Source organism: Dermacentor variabilis, chromosome 11 (assembly GCF_050947875.1).
Source record: "Dermacentor variabilis isolate Ectoservices chromosome 11, ASM5094787v1, whole genome shotgun sequence".
NCBI lineage: Eukaryota > Metazoa > Arthropoda > Arachnida > Ixodida > Ixodidae > Dermacentor > Dermacentor variabilis.
In genome coordinates, this window is record NC_134578.1 from 4,717,112 (window position 1) to 4,731,948 (window position 14,837).

Sequence of the window (14,837 nt, forward strand, 5' to 3'; positions counted from 1 at the left end):
CTGGCCCTCAACAACCAACATAAGCAAGGACTATCAATAAACAGCAATGTGAGCTACACTTCAATTACTCTGGTCATCACAGCATCAAATGGTAAACAATATGGAAGCAAGTAGTTCTAGAGACGTTACGCTTGCCGTGCGCTTGGGCCACAGCAAGTACCCGACTATCTATGGTAACATTTTCTAATTCCCTCATATTTCCAGATTCTTTGCGACTGCTTTTATAAAAATTCCTGGGCTGCCTTTGACACTGGAGCTTCAAGTTTATGGCTTGCCCAAGTTACCATGCTAACAAAAAATAAAAAAAATCACCCAGTACAGCCATTACTGGTAAGCTGCAAATAAAATTGGATGAAGTACTGTATCACTATCACATTTGACTGAGTCTTGTTTTACACTATTCCAACCACCCAGCCAAGCGCACATTCACAAAACTAGCAAAAGACACCACTATTTGCAGAATGTGAAGGTTCGCTGTAACCAATTACCACGATTCAAAACAACCAGAGTAAAAAGTGCCTAGTCTTTCTCCCAATTTCCCAGAACTGTCAAATTTACTTTAAAGTTCCAGGTTTTCTCTGATAACCTGCAAGTGAAAAAAAGAAAAAAAACAAATAGAGATATACGGGTCTCCAGTGTACACAGAATGACTTCACACAAACAACAGTTGCTCCATTCAGACAGCAGGAACTTTATTATTATTTTTCTTTTCACTGGTTGCTTGTACCTAGACCTGCTTGTGTTCTGAATGCCTACTTACAAAAACCTGCTAGGAACCTTGGGCACACGCACGCACACACACACACACGCACGCACACACACATAAAAAATGGGGGGGAGGGGCAAAGGAAAGAGGGGGGGGGACTCCCCTGCTGCCTCCACTGTGGTGCACGTCCGAAGCCGTGCAAGATTCTGGCAGCACGAGAAGCACAGTTGTTGCTTGTTGCCCGGCCTGCCAACTGGTCGGCCAATAAATAGGAAAAAAAGGCGGTATGTACACGGTTTCGCGAGGAGTCATTGCACATGTTGCCACCATGTGCACACTGCTTGTTGCACATAGGCCAGGTCACTTTGGCACCAGCTTCTTGGTGTCCACCGGGGAAGACAAGTCCAGCGGGCCATCGACTGCACAGAACACGGACGGGCAAGATTGGTCATTTGTTGCAAAGCACGGCACCGCAAGCTAGTTTTTTATAGCAAATGCACTGTCGGGCGCTGGATACGCTACGTGGACTGCGCAAGCCAAGTAGTTCACTGGATTGCCCTTCTTTCGTGGCAGCTGCTACGTAGGCCAGATGGGAAGGTGCTTAAACAACTGTCTGCACGAGCACAACAACAATGTGCGCAATGGTAAAGAAAGATTTTTTAGCCATTCACTGTACACCTGTGGTTGCACCCCCTTGTTTGAACAAACCAGTGTACAGTAACACAGTTGCACAAATTACTTTCATCCACAATAAAGCCGAAGTGCATAATGCAGCTTTAAAAATATTAAATATTAAGATATTAAATATAAAAATATTGATTTTACATCAACACAATCGTGGCACCATCTGTCACCACTCTTGTGAAACATGCCTTGCACCATAGCGGTTACAGATGGGGCCACCACTCTGTTGCAGTACTATATCTTTCTTAAAGGTGTTAGCATAAGGAGTATCAAAGTGGGAAAAAGTATATGTATGAAGCATAGGAAGCCAGTCGCATGGTAAAGGTAGAGAAGGGATGGGAGAGCTAAGAGTATGTGTGAATGATATATATAAGTTTGGTCCAAGATATGCCGAACTCGAAGTGGATTGTGAAATGCATAGTTCGATATATTGACCATTCGAAATATAAAATATGTCTATCTGACTGAAGTTTATCTGAGATCTCCACACGTCTCGGACAGTTTCCAGAGATCATGAAAAGCAGCAACTTACCAAGTGGCTTCTGTAAGGCAGTGTCGAACACACAAAAGATGACTTATTGCTCATGAACACTGCAAGTCACTCATACTCACGCTGCTAAATGGTCTTTGATATACTGATCTAAAATATAATTCCATTTAACTGAATTTGATAAATCCGGGACAGACTATTATATATAACCTCAGCACATTTTATGTCTACTGCCGGACGAAGGCCTCTCCCTGCGATCTCCAATTACCCCTGTCCTGCAGAAACCGATTACAACTACGGCGTGCAAATTTCCTAATTTCATCGCCCCACCTAGTCTTCTGCCATCTTTGACTGCACTTCCCTTCTCTTGGCACCCATTCTGTAACCCAAATGGTCCGCCGGTTATTTAGCCTACACGTTACATGACCTGCCCAGCTCCACTTTTTCTCTTAAAGGGACACTAAAGGTTACCAGAAAGCCAAAGTGATAAAGCAATGCTCTAGAACGTCTAAGGCGTCAATATATTCGCGAACAGAGCTTTAGTAACCGAGAAATTGAGGTAAATGCATGACACGATTTGAGACCCCCCAGCGACATTCCGGTACTAGCCCAATCACGAAAGCACTCCTCATCATAATTTATGTCACTAGTACTCAACTACTCATATTAAAAAAAATCATTTCATTAGATCATAAGACGGAAGAAAATGCTACTTGTCTACTTCTATTCGATTCTAAAGAAAAAATAACATTTTGACGTTACCCTTGAGTAGTATGGGTGATTGAAAGGTTTCGTTTTAGCTCAACTCTGCGCGCTCGACTTTGCGCCGCAAGCGCTTTGGAGTTTCAGTTGTTTCTTTATTGTGTCGTGCTGCGGTGGTCCTGCTGGCTCGCGAAACTTGCATTTGGAACAAGCAGCGAGAATGCCACGTCCATGTGATGACATGGGATGCGCGAACGGTCCGCGGAATTTGGCTAAGGGCAGTTGCAGCAGCGAATCCAAAGTTACTTATCACTGTGTGCCAACGAGTGAACCTCTCCGTTCGAAGTGCTTAAGTGCCGTACCTCTGCCACAGCGCGCTGGCAAAGAGCCGAAAAATCATGTAGTGTGCTCGCTGCACTTTCGTCCAGAGGATTACGAGTTCAACGCCGACTTACTGAAGTCGCATTAAGTGCCTTTCAAAGCAGGCCGTCGTCGTAGTAGTACACGACGACGCCGGCAGCGCGAGCCCTCAACAGCAGCTCACGTTCATCATCATCATCACCACCACCATCATCATCATCATTAGCCTGGTTACGCCCACTGCAGGGCAAAGGCCTCTCCCATACTTCTCCAACAACCCCGGTCATGTACTAATTGTGGCCATGCCATGCCTGCAAACTTCTTAATCTCATCCGACCACCTAACTTTCTGCTGCCCCCTGCTACGCTTCCCTTCCCTTGGGATCCAGTCCGTAACCCTTAATGACCATCGGTTATCTTCCCTCCTCATTACATGTTCTGCCCATGTCCATTTCTTTTTTTTGATTTCAACTAAGATGTCATTAACTCGCGTTTGTTCCTTCACCCAATCTGCTCTTTTCTTATCCCTTAACGTTACACCTATCATTCTTCTTTCCATAGCTCGTTGCGTCGTCCTCAATTTGAGTAGAACCCTTTTCGTAAGCCTCCAGGTTTCTGCCCCGTAGGTGAGTACTGGTAAGAAACAGCTATTATATACTTTTCTCTTGAGGGATAATGGCAACCTGCTGTTCATGATCTGAGAATGCCTGCCAAACGCACCCCAGCCCATTCTTATTCTTCTGATCATTTCCGTCTCATGATCCGGATCCGCCGTCACTACCTGCCCTAAGTAGATGTATTCCCTTACGACTTCCAGTGCCTCGCTGCCTATTGTAAATTGCTGTTCTCTTCCAAGACTGTTAAGCATTACTTTAGTTTTCTGCAGATTAATTTTTAGACCCACTCTTCTGCTTTGCCTCTCCAGGTCAGTGAGCATGCATTGCAATTGGTCCCCTGAGTTACTAAGCAAGGCAATATCATCAGCGAATCGCAAGTTACTAAGGTATTCTCCATTAACTTTTATCCCCAATTCTTCCCAATCCAGGTCTCTGAATACCTCCTGTAAACACGCTGTGAATAGCATTGGAGATATCGTATCTCCCTGCCTGACGCCTTTCTTTATTGGGATTTTGTTGCTTGCTTTATGGAGGACTACGGTGGCTGTGGAGCCGCTATAGATATCTTTCAGTATTTTTACATACGGCTCGTCTACACGCTGATTCCGCAATGCCTCCATGACTGCTGAGGTTTCGACAGAATCAAACGCTTTCTCGTAATCAATGAAAGCTATATATAAGGGTTGGTTATATTCCGCACATTTCTCTATCACCTGATTGATAGTGTGAATATGATCTATTGCTGAGTAGCCTTTACGGAAACCTGCCTGGTCCTTTGCTTGACGGAAGTCTAAGGTGTTCCTGATTCTATTTGCGATTACCTTAGTAAATAATTTGTAGGCAACGGACAGCAAGCTGATCGGTCTACAATTTTTCAAGTCTTTGGCGTCCCCTTTCTTATGGATTAGGATTATGTTAGCGTTCTTCCAAGATTCCGGTACGCTAGAGGTCATGAGGCATTGCTTATACAGGGTGGCCAGTTTCTCTAGAACAATCTGTCCACCATCCTTCAACAAATCTGTTGTTACCTTCAACGCTAAGGTCCTCTTCCTGAGTTAAAGCCAAATACCTGTTCTGTAGCTTGATCTGGAATTCCTCTATTTTCCCTCTTACCGCTAACTCATTAATTGGCTTCTTATGTACCAGTTTCTTCCGTTCCCTCCTCAGGTCTATGCTAATTCAAGTTCTTACCATCCTGTGGTCACTGCAGCGCACCTTGCCGAGCACGTCCACATCTTGTATGATGCCAGGGTTAGCGCAGAGTATGAAGTCGATTTCATTTCTAGTCTCGCCGTTCGGGCTCCTCCACGACCACTTTTGGCTATCCCGCTTGCGGAAGAAGGTATTCATTATCCTCATATTATTCTGTTCCGCAAACTCTACTAATAACTCTCCCCTGCTATTCCTAGTGCCTATGCCATATTCCCCTACTGCCTTGTCTCCAGCCTGCTTCTTGCCTACCTTGGCATTAAAGTCGCCCATTAGTATAATGTATTTAGTTTTCACTCTACCCATCGCTGATTTCACGTCTTCATAGAAGCTTTCGACTTCCTGGTCATCATGACTGGATGTAGGGGCGTAGACCTGTACAATCTTCATTTTGTACCTCTTATTAGGTTTCACAACAAGACCTGCCACCCTCTCGTTAATGCTATAGAGATCCTGTATGTTACCAGCTATATCCTTATTAATCAGGAATCCGACTCCTAGTTCTCTTCTCTCCGCTAAGCCCCGGTAGCACAGGACGTGCCCGCTTTTTAGCACTGTATAGGCTTCTTTTGGCCTCCTAACTTCACTGAGCCCTATTATATCCCATTTACTGCCCTCTAATTCCTCCAATAGCACTGCTAGACTCGCCTCACTAGATAACGTTCTAGCGTTAAACGTTGCCAGGTTCATATTCCAATGGCGGCCTGTCCGGAGCCAGTGATTCTTAGCACCCTCTGCTGCGTCGCAGGTCTGACCGCCGCCGTGGTCAGTTGCTTCGCAGCTGCTGGGGACTGAGGGCAGGGGTTTGATTGTTGTGTTCATATAGGAGGTTGTGGCCAAGTACTGCACCAGGGTGGCCAATATTGCTCTGGTGAGGGAGTGCATTACCGGTTCTGGTCACTGGGATCAGGCCACACTCCAGGCCTGTTTGTGCAATTTTATCAACACGCATATTTTTTTTTATTTTTTATCCGGTGGAAAATTGCCGGCACCAGGATTCGAACCATGGACCTCATGCACGCGAGGCGGGTGTTCTACCTCTACGCCACCGGTGCACCTCACGTTCATCAGTGCTTAAATCGCTGAACACCGTGTTGCTCAGCTCGGCCCCCGAAGACCAACTTTTGGCTGTCCAGCAGGCCGAGGATGCCGCTAGAGCTCAATGGCTTCTGGCCGCCATCTAGGCGGTGTTGGCCCCCCACCAATCTGCCGGCTATATAAATAAAAGTTATTTCTCTCTCTCTCTCTCTCGGGCCCAGCATCACGAGCTAATGTGTCGTCAGGGTCATCCATTGCAACGAGCGTCGAAGTTGGCGTCGAAGTTGGCGTCATAAAATAAAGAACCAGCTTATCATCATGCGCTTTCCCTTCCGCTAGCCACCATAGTTCCGCTTTCGTGCTGCTGTCGGCTCTGTTTCTGGCCGCGTGTTTGCGTTTTTTGCAGAAAAGCCGTAGCGCCGTCTGCGGGAGCCGTTTTACTCACTGACGGCGCAACGTCACTATGAGACCATGACGTCAATACTCCTCGATCGGAGGGCGGGTGATTTGAACTGCGCTAGAGGTATGCGGATGCTTCAGAACGCATTTTCTCTTAAAATAAGTCTCTTCTTCGCACGAAACAAGCGTTTCAAGGTTTCTGGGATGGTATTTCAACAGTCCACATTAACTTAACCTTTAGTGTCCCTTTAATGTCAATTAGAACATCGGCAATTCCCATTTGTGCTCTGATCCACAATCTCTCTCTCTGTCTCTTAACATTACGCCTAAGATTCTCCATCACTCTTTGCATGGTCCTTAACTTGCTCTCAAACTTCTTTTTCAGTTTCCAAGTTTCTGCCCCGTATGTTAGCACCAGTCAATGCACTGATTTTGCACCTTTCTTTTCAATGATGATGCTAAGCTTCCAGTCAGGATCTGACAATGTCTGTCGTATGCACTCCAATCTATTTTTTTCTGTAAATTTATATATATACACTAAACTCCCTTTAAGACGAACTCGAAGGGACCACAGAAATGTGTTCATATTATCAGAAGAATAATTAGCAACATGACCAGGTGCATCCAAATATGCTACTTCAAAACAGCAAATGAAGTAGACGTACAAATGGAGAAAAATGACATAAAAAGCATTTATTTAGCTGAACTTAACAGGAAGCTGTTTTCAAGTGGTGTTCTTGCCTGGTTTCTTCTAGTCCGTGATGGATGTTTGGCGCTTCTGTGCAAAGTGGTGAACAGCCACAAACAATGTCATCTCATCTAATGACCTTAAATATCCTTCTGTGCTTTCGTGCTGCTGGAAAAAGTTCTCTAGGGAGTTCAAGCAGCCATCTGCTGCCTCACAGGTCATTGGTGCAGGGTCCGAGCTAGCGCAAGTACAAAGGAGCACGCTGAGCGTGCAGCAAAGCAGCGCAACCTCGAGGAAAGTCTAGGTCACGTGGAGCGAAGTGGGGAAGGAGAAACGAGGCGGCTTACACACAGTTGAACACGGATATATTGCACCTACAAATAATGAATTATTGCACAGAACAAACAGCTCTAAAATCCCCTTGAGAATTTAAAAATAACATTTGTATTTGATATATAGGATTACCTGTACAGGGTGTCCCATGTAACTTGAGCGAAAATTTTATAAATGAAAGGCGTGTCGGATGCGAATTGAACTGAACGCATACTAGTCGCAATAGCCTATAGTAAATCAGGCATTTTTTTTGTTTTCCCCATAACCCACTCATTCAGTTTAATCACCCAACTTTTTAATTACTGGCTGAGGACCCAAGTATGATATGCAGATTTGCAGACCACCTTCAGAAACCGCCGATGGAGTTGTTTCCTGTACGATACGTCTCATGTAGCCCTTTTTTCTTTGCTACAAAGAAAGCCTGCAAAATATGAAAAAAGCCACGTGACAGAGCGCTTGTGCAATGGTATCGTGCTGCTCTCAAGCGTGTGTTCAATGAGCAAGGTCGGCTGCACTGTGACTGGCGACGGGGAAGTGGCTGAGGAAAAAGCCATGCTTACATGGTTTTTGGACGCAAGGGCACTAAATGTGCCCATAATTGACATGATCTTGCAGCAGGAAGCGAAGGATTTTGCGTGCATTCTAGGCCACAAGGACTTCAAAGCTAGCAACAACTGGTTGCAAGGTCTTAAGAGCCAAAATGGAGTCGTCTGGAAAATTAGCGGCAAGTCTGCTTCTGCTGACAGCGACGCTTCTGCACCGTGGGCTGCCAAGAAGCTGCCTGGCTGTTTTCAGCCGCTACAATCTGTTCAGTTTCAGTTAATTTCTTTAATAAGTGGATATATGCTTACATAAGTACACAGAAGGAGGTCCCAGAGAATGTGGCTGAAAGGGGACCTCCTGTCAGAAAATATATACATTAGAACAAATATACAGCATAAAACAGCAATATTGTCGTCACTAAGTGGTTGACATCTACAACGTTGAGGAGACTGCTCTGTTTTATCAGATGTTGCCAAATCGCACGCTGGTGCTTAAAGAAGAAGACTGCCACGGTGGCAAGCAAAGCAAGCTCCACATGACAGTTTTGTTTTGTGCCAACAGTGATGGCAGTGAAAGACGAATCCCATTAGTTATTGGGAAAAGAGCCCAGCCCAGATGCTTCAAGGGAACGAAGTGAATGATAGTTAAATATGTGGCCAATTATAAAGCGTGGATGTTGCGGGTGATCTTTCCTGACTGATCGAAAGAGGTTGACAAAGACATCAAGAGACGAGGCCGCCAAATCTGCTTGCTGCTCGACACTTGCTCTGCGCCTTCAGCTGTCAAACATCATGTTGTATATTTTCCTCCCAATTGCACATTCCTGATACACCCATTGGGCAAAGTGATCATCAACAGCTTCAAATGCTGCTATCACCGTCAGGTGATAACATCCTTCTGGACATCCGTTTTGAACGGCGAAGATAAACATATATCAAGCGATCTAGATGCTTGCTGTGTCGTGGCAGGAAGTTGGAACCCAGACGGTTTCGATTTGCTTTGCCAAGATCCTAATAAAAGTCGTTCAAGCTGGAGTCTGCGATGATGAAGCGCAGCATGAAAACCCACTTGATGCCACCAAAGTGTAGGATGCGCTATGTGCGAATGGTGGAGTGCCCAACGACGTCGAACTTGGCGTAGTTTTGTATGCTGACAATGGCACCGTATGTACTGAAGAAATGTCAGATGCGGCGCTTGTTGAAATCATGCAAGATTTTGGTGACGAGGTAGGTGCATCAGAGGCAGATACACAGTTTGTCGTGCCTGCCACGAGAGAGGTGAGGGACACATCGGATGTCTTGCATCGTTCTGTTGGTACACAGGATGATGAAGCCGCATTGCACGATTTAGCTTCTTTGGAGTGCCGCTTGATGTCGTCAATTATGCAGAAGAAACAAGCTAAAATCATGCAGTTTTTTTTCTCCTGAATTGAGAGGTGAGCTCACCTGAAGAAAATCCATCTTGGTTTCGTTTTTGCACGATACTTGGCCAGATTTAATGTGAATCCGCATGTAACAAAAACCTGTATATAACGAAATATTGTGGACTTCAATTTCGTTACATCCAGGTTTAACTGTATTACCAACTTTGGCAAGATTGTTTTCATAGTGAAGTCAACAAGCAATTTTTCGCACATGCCTGATTATTTGGAAACCTTCACAACCCCACCACATATTCCATAGAGCCAATGTATAAAGACATTGGATGCTGAAGCCCTTCACCGTCCGATTTTTCTGACTTTGTACCATTTCTACAAATTCAAACAGCATTAACCGAAGCTATTACTGCTGTCATTTCGATTATCTTCCAGTCTTGGGCAAGTGCTTTCATACACCGATCTGTTGGCAGCCGTAGCCAGCGGTAGCCAGCCATGGCCACACGGCCACCACAGCTATTTGTGTGTGGTTTTCTGTGCTGTCGTGCGCTCTTCAATGCTAAGCCTAGTTGCTTAAACGTTCGCTACCAAAGCTCCTGCTGTTTGGTGCTGCGTTTTTTAGTGACACGATTCAATGCTGTCAGAAATGGCGCCAACTCCGCTGGTTGAATACAGCATCCGCAGCAGGCGGGGTTAGCCTGGCAGCCTGCGTCAGCAATTGCTCTGCCTCTGTTGTCTCGCGCTATGCAGCATAATGCCACAGCTAGTGGATTGCCCTGGAGGATAGAAGGAGAGGCACCTGACCTGTGGTGCCAGTGGCAGCCGGTGTCACCAGAGGCGAAGTGGTGCTGGTGGTAAACAGGGGAGCCAGGAAAGGCACTCCAGCAGGCCGGCCACCACGCCAGTTGGGGCGACAGCGTTCCACGCAGCCTGCAGCACACGCGGTTCATAGCAGCATTTGTCGCAAATAGTCCACAGAGCCTAAAGGCCCTTAAGAAAGCATTTCAATGACTGAAACAACATTGTTTGGCAGAGAGTGTTGAACCGAAAATTTCTTGCTTCCAGTTCAGCAAAAACAGTTAATTTATGGTTCAGCTTCAGCGTGAAAAAAAATAAACAAACAGCATACAATAGAACCCTGCTGATATGGTCTTCATTCATAGGTTTTTCTCATGCATTACATTGCTAATGCCCGGTAACAGCCAAAGGCTCACAGGCACCTATGTATTAGAATCCTCATTGATGTCATGATTTCCCCAAAGTTCACGCGTAATACATTGTGACTTGGGTGATTAATTACAAGAAAATATTTCTGTACCATATATAACACAACAAATCTTTAAAAAAATATAGCCAATCGGACATCCTAGGCCTCCTATACCTACACACTTGCCGACCACCACCAACGTGCGCTTTCGATGTGCCACGGTCCTGACAGAAATTTCTTACTGCAGTGCAGCACGATATAGGACTCCGGCTGCACGAAAGCGTGCCAATCTGGCCACAGAAATGAGAAAAAAATAACTGCATTTTGGTTTTCATACCCTATTTACTCGTTTCTAATGCGCACCCGTTTTCTGTCACCAGAAAAAGGGGGGGAAAATGCCCTCGATTGTAACGTGCACCTGTTTGCCGTGACCTAAACAAAAAGAAAAGTCCTTTATAGTACCGCAAACCTCGTTATTTCATACAGAAATAAAACTTTCTCTCATTTGAAAAACAGATTTACTACCAATGTACTAAAGTTGTGATAAATAAAAAAGTCACAGTTTCACCCGAAAGCCGAAGCATAGACTGCGATAGCAAATTAGTAGACAGCTATACGAAAAGTAAAGATAATAGTTTTATTGGCCGTACAAACTTTGAAACATTCACTTACTAGCTAAATTAACAAACATGGTGTCACATACGCACAAGCAAACGTAAACACGTCTCACCTAATGACCGCAGAAACTTTTTATCAGAATGCTGGACTGAGAAAGTGCGGTAGCAGGAGCGAGCAAATTTACCTTTGTGCAACCTCTCACTTCAGCGTGAACTAAGCGACTAGAACCCAGCGCGGTGCGCCTAGTTCACAAGCCCAAGAGGCATTCCGATTGCAAAAAAAAAAAAAAAGTAATAGTGCACTCCATGTTCCTGCTCGTGTTAAAACTTTTATTGGGCTCACTTTCTAGTTTTTTTACCACATCTGACGCAGAAGCCTTTCGGGAACAAATCAGACATTTTGTAAATGCGATGTCTAGGCATTCTCAGATCATGAACAGCAGGCTGCCATTATCCCTCAAGAGAAAAGTTTATAACAGCTGTGTTTTAACAGTATTCACGTACGGGGCAGAAACCTGGAGGCTTACGAAAAGGGTTCTACTTAAATTGAGGAAGACGCAACGAGCTATGGAAAGAAGAATAGTAGGTGTAACGTTAAGCGATAAGAGCAGACTGGGTGAGGGAACAAACGTGAGTTAATGATATCTTAGTTGAAATCAAGAAAAAGAAATGGGCATGGGCAGGACATGAGGAAGGAAGATAACCGATGGTCATTAAGAGTTACGGAATGGATTCCAAGGGAAGGGAAGCGTAGCAGAGGGCGGCAGAAAGTTAGGTGGGCGGATGAGATTAAGAATTTGCAGGGACATGGCCACAATTAGTACATGACATGGGTAGTTGGAGAAATATGGGAGAGGCCTTTGCCCTGCAATGGGCGTAACCAGGCTGACGATGATGATGTCTGTAGCAGATTTCAGAGCGATCTTACAACACGAAACGCCAGGCGTCGCAGAGCACCGAACGTGCGGAAGCAAAGGGGTTAATGTGAAAGAGATGAATATGAATAAGAATAAAAGAAAGCTTTGGCTTTTTAAGAATTAGCTTCTCGCTGCAAACTACTGCGACTGCCTTTTCCACAAAGTACATTACACTAACCCCATTTTTAAAGACGACTTGTTCCATCATCCATCCTACATGTCCTTCTGCACCGATCATCAAGTTGCTGTCCCTTCGAGCTGCACCAATGTCTACTTTTTAACTCTTTAATACCAAGAACTGCGAACGATTGGAACTACCTTCCCGCCACCATCGCTGCCATCTCTGACGCCACTAATTTTAAAGACGCTGTCACCTAATACCTTCAGTCCTCTCTATAATGCCTTCAGCCCTGAGAGTATGAAATATAAATAAATATGCACAAAGTGCAGAAGAAAAATAAATGGAACATGGACATTGGCGAGCACCTTGACAGAACTAGCATGGCAATACAAATGGCTCTCTTTTTCATTTTCGTTTTTTTTTTTCAATGATTATTCACATCGTGCCATTTCAGTGCAATCGTGCACTGCAGTGCACTTTACTGCACTACAGTGAACGACCGATTTTTCAGACGTGCCCAATAATTTAGGCTTTTTGCCGTGACCACATGTCCGAAACGGCATTAATCGAAGTTATTACCACCGCCATTTTGATTATCTTGCAGCGATGAAGCGGCACTCTCGCACGCCAATTCGCATAGCCACCATGGCAACATTAGGCCAAGTTGCTCCAATATTCACTACAAGCTGCCTGCTGTCTGGCACCGTGCTTTTCAGAGAAAGAATTTGCTGCTGCCAGCTATGGCGCCAACTTCGCCTTCTGCATTATCGCAAACAGCTTCGAAGTACAGAAAATATGGAAAGGGACAAGTGTTGATAATGCCAGTTTGCAAAAGTCAGCTTCGTTGTAATACAGCAGTGTTACGCGATCAAGCATACCAAGAATGAAAAGGGGGTCACTGTCGCGGGACACGGTATGTATTCTTTAATTATACACGTGTGCACCTGCTTTCTCCTGTCACAGTATGAGTACCGATGTGCCTTCACATAGCTCTAACATGCCTTCGGAGCTATTTCAGACATCTCTGTGGCAATTACAGCCCTTGGGAGCACTAAAAAGCATGCATTCATTTTTTTGGACTACCCATTTTTCGGACATTTTCGCGGCGACTCGGGAGTCCGTCCGAAAAATTGGATGCTGACTGTACGCATAGAACAGTTACTTGTACTTGTATAATCTGAAGTATTTTTTAGTGTTGAGACATGTATCAAAGCCCAGTGCCTTGATGACTTGGGCCATCAAAAGTTGGAGTCGCTGTGCTTACCATCGGCGAGTGGTGAACCCTGCGGCATCAAGAGTGGTGGTGGCGAGTTGGAGGCGCTCTGGCTCCTAGCTGGTGCCGGGGGACGTAGAGTCAAATTCAGGGGTGGAGGGGGGCCTGAACACAGAGGGGACACTTCATTTACCTGCTACACAACACTCTTCTGTGTCCACACATACAGTCAGCAAATGGTTCCCAATCAAGCGAAATGTCACATTTTATGACAAGCAGTTGCAGGCTTTCGGCATAGAATTACAGAGAAATCATGAAAATGAGAACAAATACAGATAGCTGTCTTGCAACTAGGCTTTATTTACAAGCATGCCTACACTGACGACCTGATCAAGATGACACAAAATTATCAACCAACCAAGCTAAAGAATACGTGCAGCGGCATACGTTGAACAGTAAAAACAGTATCACCTAAGACATATCCTCCTCATGAGAAGGAAAGAAATGAAAGCTCTTTATCCGACAGGTGGACTGCCGCTATACTCGCGTCCGTACACATCACTGTTACTTCAATCATTTCTTGGCTTCCTTGTGGTCTGCACTTTTCCCAACACAGTTACAACGAAGCCTGTAAAATCGGCAATTTGCTTCATTATATCAAATTATTGTTGCATTAAATTCGACCTTTTATGCAAGTAAGTACAGTCACGGATCGATATTTCTTACAGGAAAAGGGTGCAAAGCTATCCGAATAATCAGGCCATCAAGAAAAGCAAATCTTAATGAGAAAAAAAAAAGTATTTGGTTTAATTTTAGAGTCGACAACAAAACATATGGTTTCATGCTGTGTTGACGATATCCTTACATCAGCAGTACAAAATAAGAGAAGCCAGCTACTCTTTCACGTCCAATCCGTCCCCGTGGCTGATAGTGTCACCTGCAGTGGAACGATGCTATGATGAAAAGCACCAGCGGCGGGGAGCAAATGCTTCGGCTGTCTCTCGCTTCGACGCATCTCCAAAACTCAAGATTACACAACCTCCAGTACTGAACAAGTAGGAAAACAGCACATGGTGCCACACCATCTCAGTATGCCCACTCTTTACACACATGGACACCTCTAAAACAGGGCATACGGGCTGGATATATGCTCAGCCGTACACAGCCATGGCTTCTCTATAAAAGGTGATGCATGTCAACCTACTCCTCCCTCCCTCACCCCTCCTCCCCTCGCAAGTACTTGATCTAAATACACAGTGTTCTATAAACGAGAAGTTATGAAAAGTTAAATACTTTGTTATATCGAGAACTTCATTATAGTGAAGTTCATTATATCGAGCTTTAACTGTACAACACATTTTTCGGTGCAATTCTGCGCTGAAGGCCTGCAATGTATTTACAATTTTAGCTCCATCAAAATAAAACAGCACAATCCGGACAAAGTACAATAGACTCTAAGCGCAAACACTGCCTCTTTGCACTGTTTGATTTTGACAATGTTAGCCTACCAACTTGGCTAGCTTGCCATTCTGATACAGATTTCTAACACTCCAAAAACATCAAATCTATCAAAGGACACAAGCCAGGCAGCAAGAGTCACGCAACTCCTGAGCTAATTT

General features: G+C 44.8%; 1 protein-coding gene across 5 annotated transcripts in view; it reads right to left on the reverse strand.

The window, feature by feature from the left end:
* Positions 1-671: 671 nt before the first annotated feature.
* The window catches only part of LOC142564365 (uncharacterized), a 62,876-nt gene continuing 48,710 nt past the window's right edge, over positions 672-14,837 (reverse strand). For 4 of the 5 annotated variants that reach the window (XM_075675346.1, XM_075675349.1, XM_075675344.1 and 1 more), the window contains exons 8-10: positions 13,270-13,383; positions 9,948-10,073; positions 672-1,125 (exon numbers count right to left, since the gene is read on the reverse strand). In XM_075675346.1, the coding sequence (XP_075531461.1) occupies positions 1,067-1,125; positions 9,948-10,073; positions 13,270-13,383 (299 nt within the window). In that variant the 3' untranslated portion in view covers positions 672-1,066. Of the gene's footprint in view, positions 1,126-9,947; positions 10,074-13,269; positions 13,384-14,837 lie in introns of those variants that run through there. The other variant, XR_012824567.1, reaches the window with a different exon arrangement.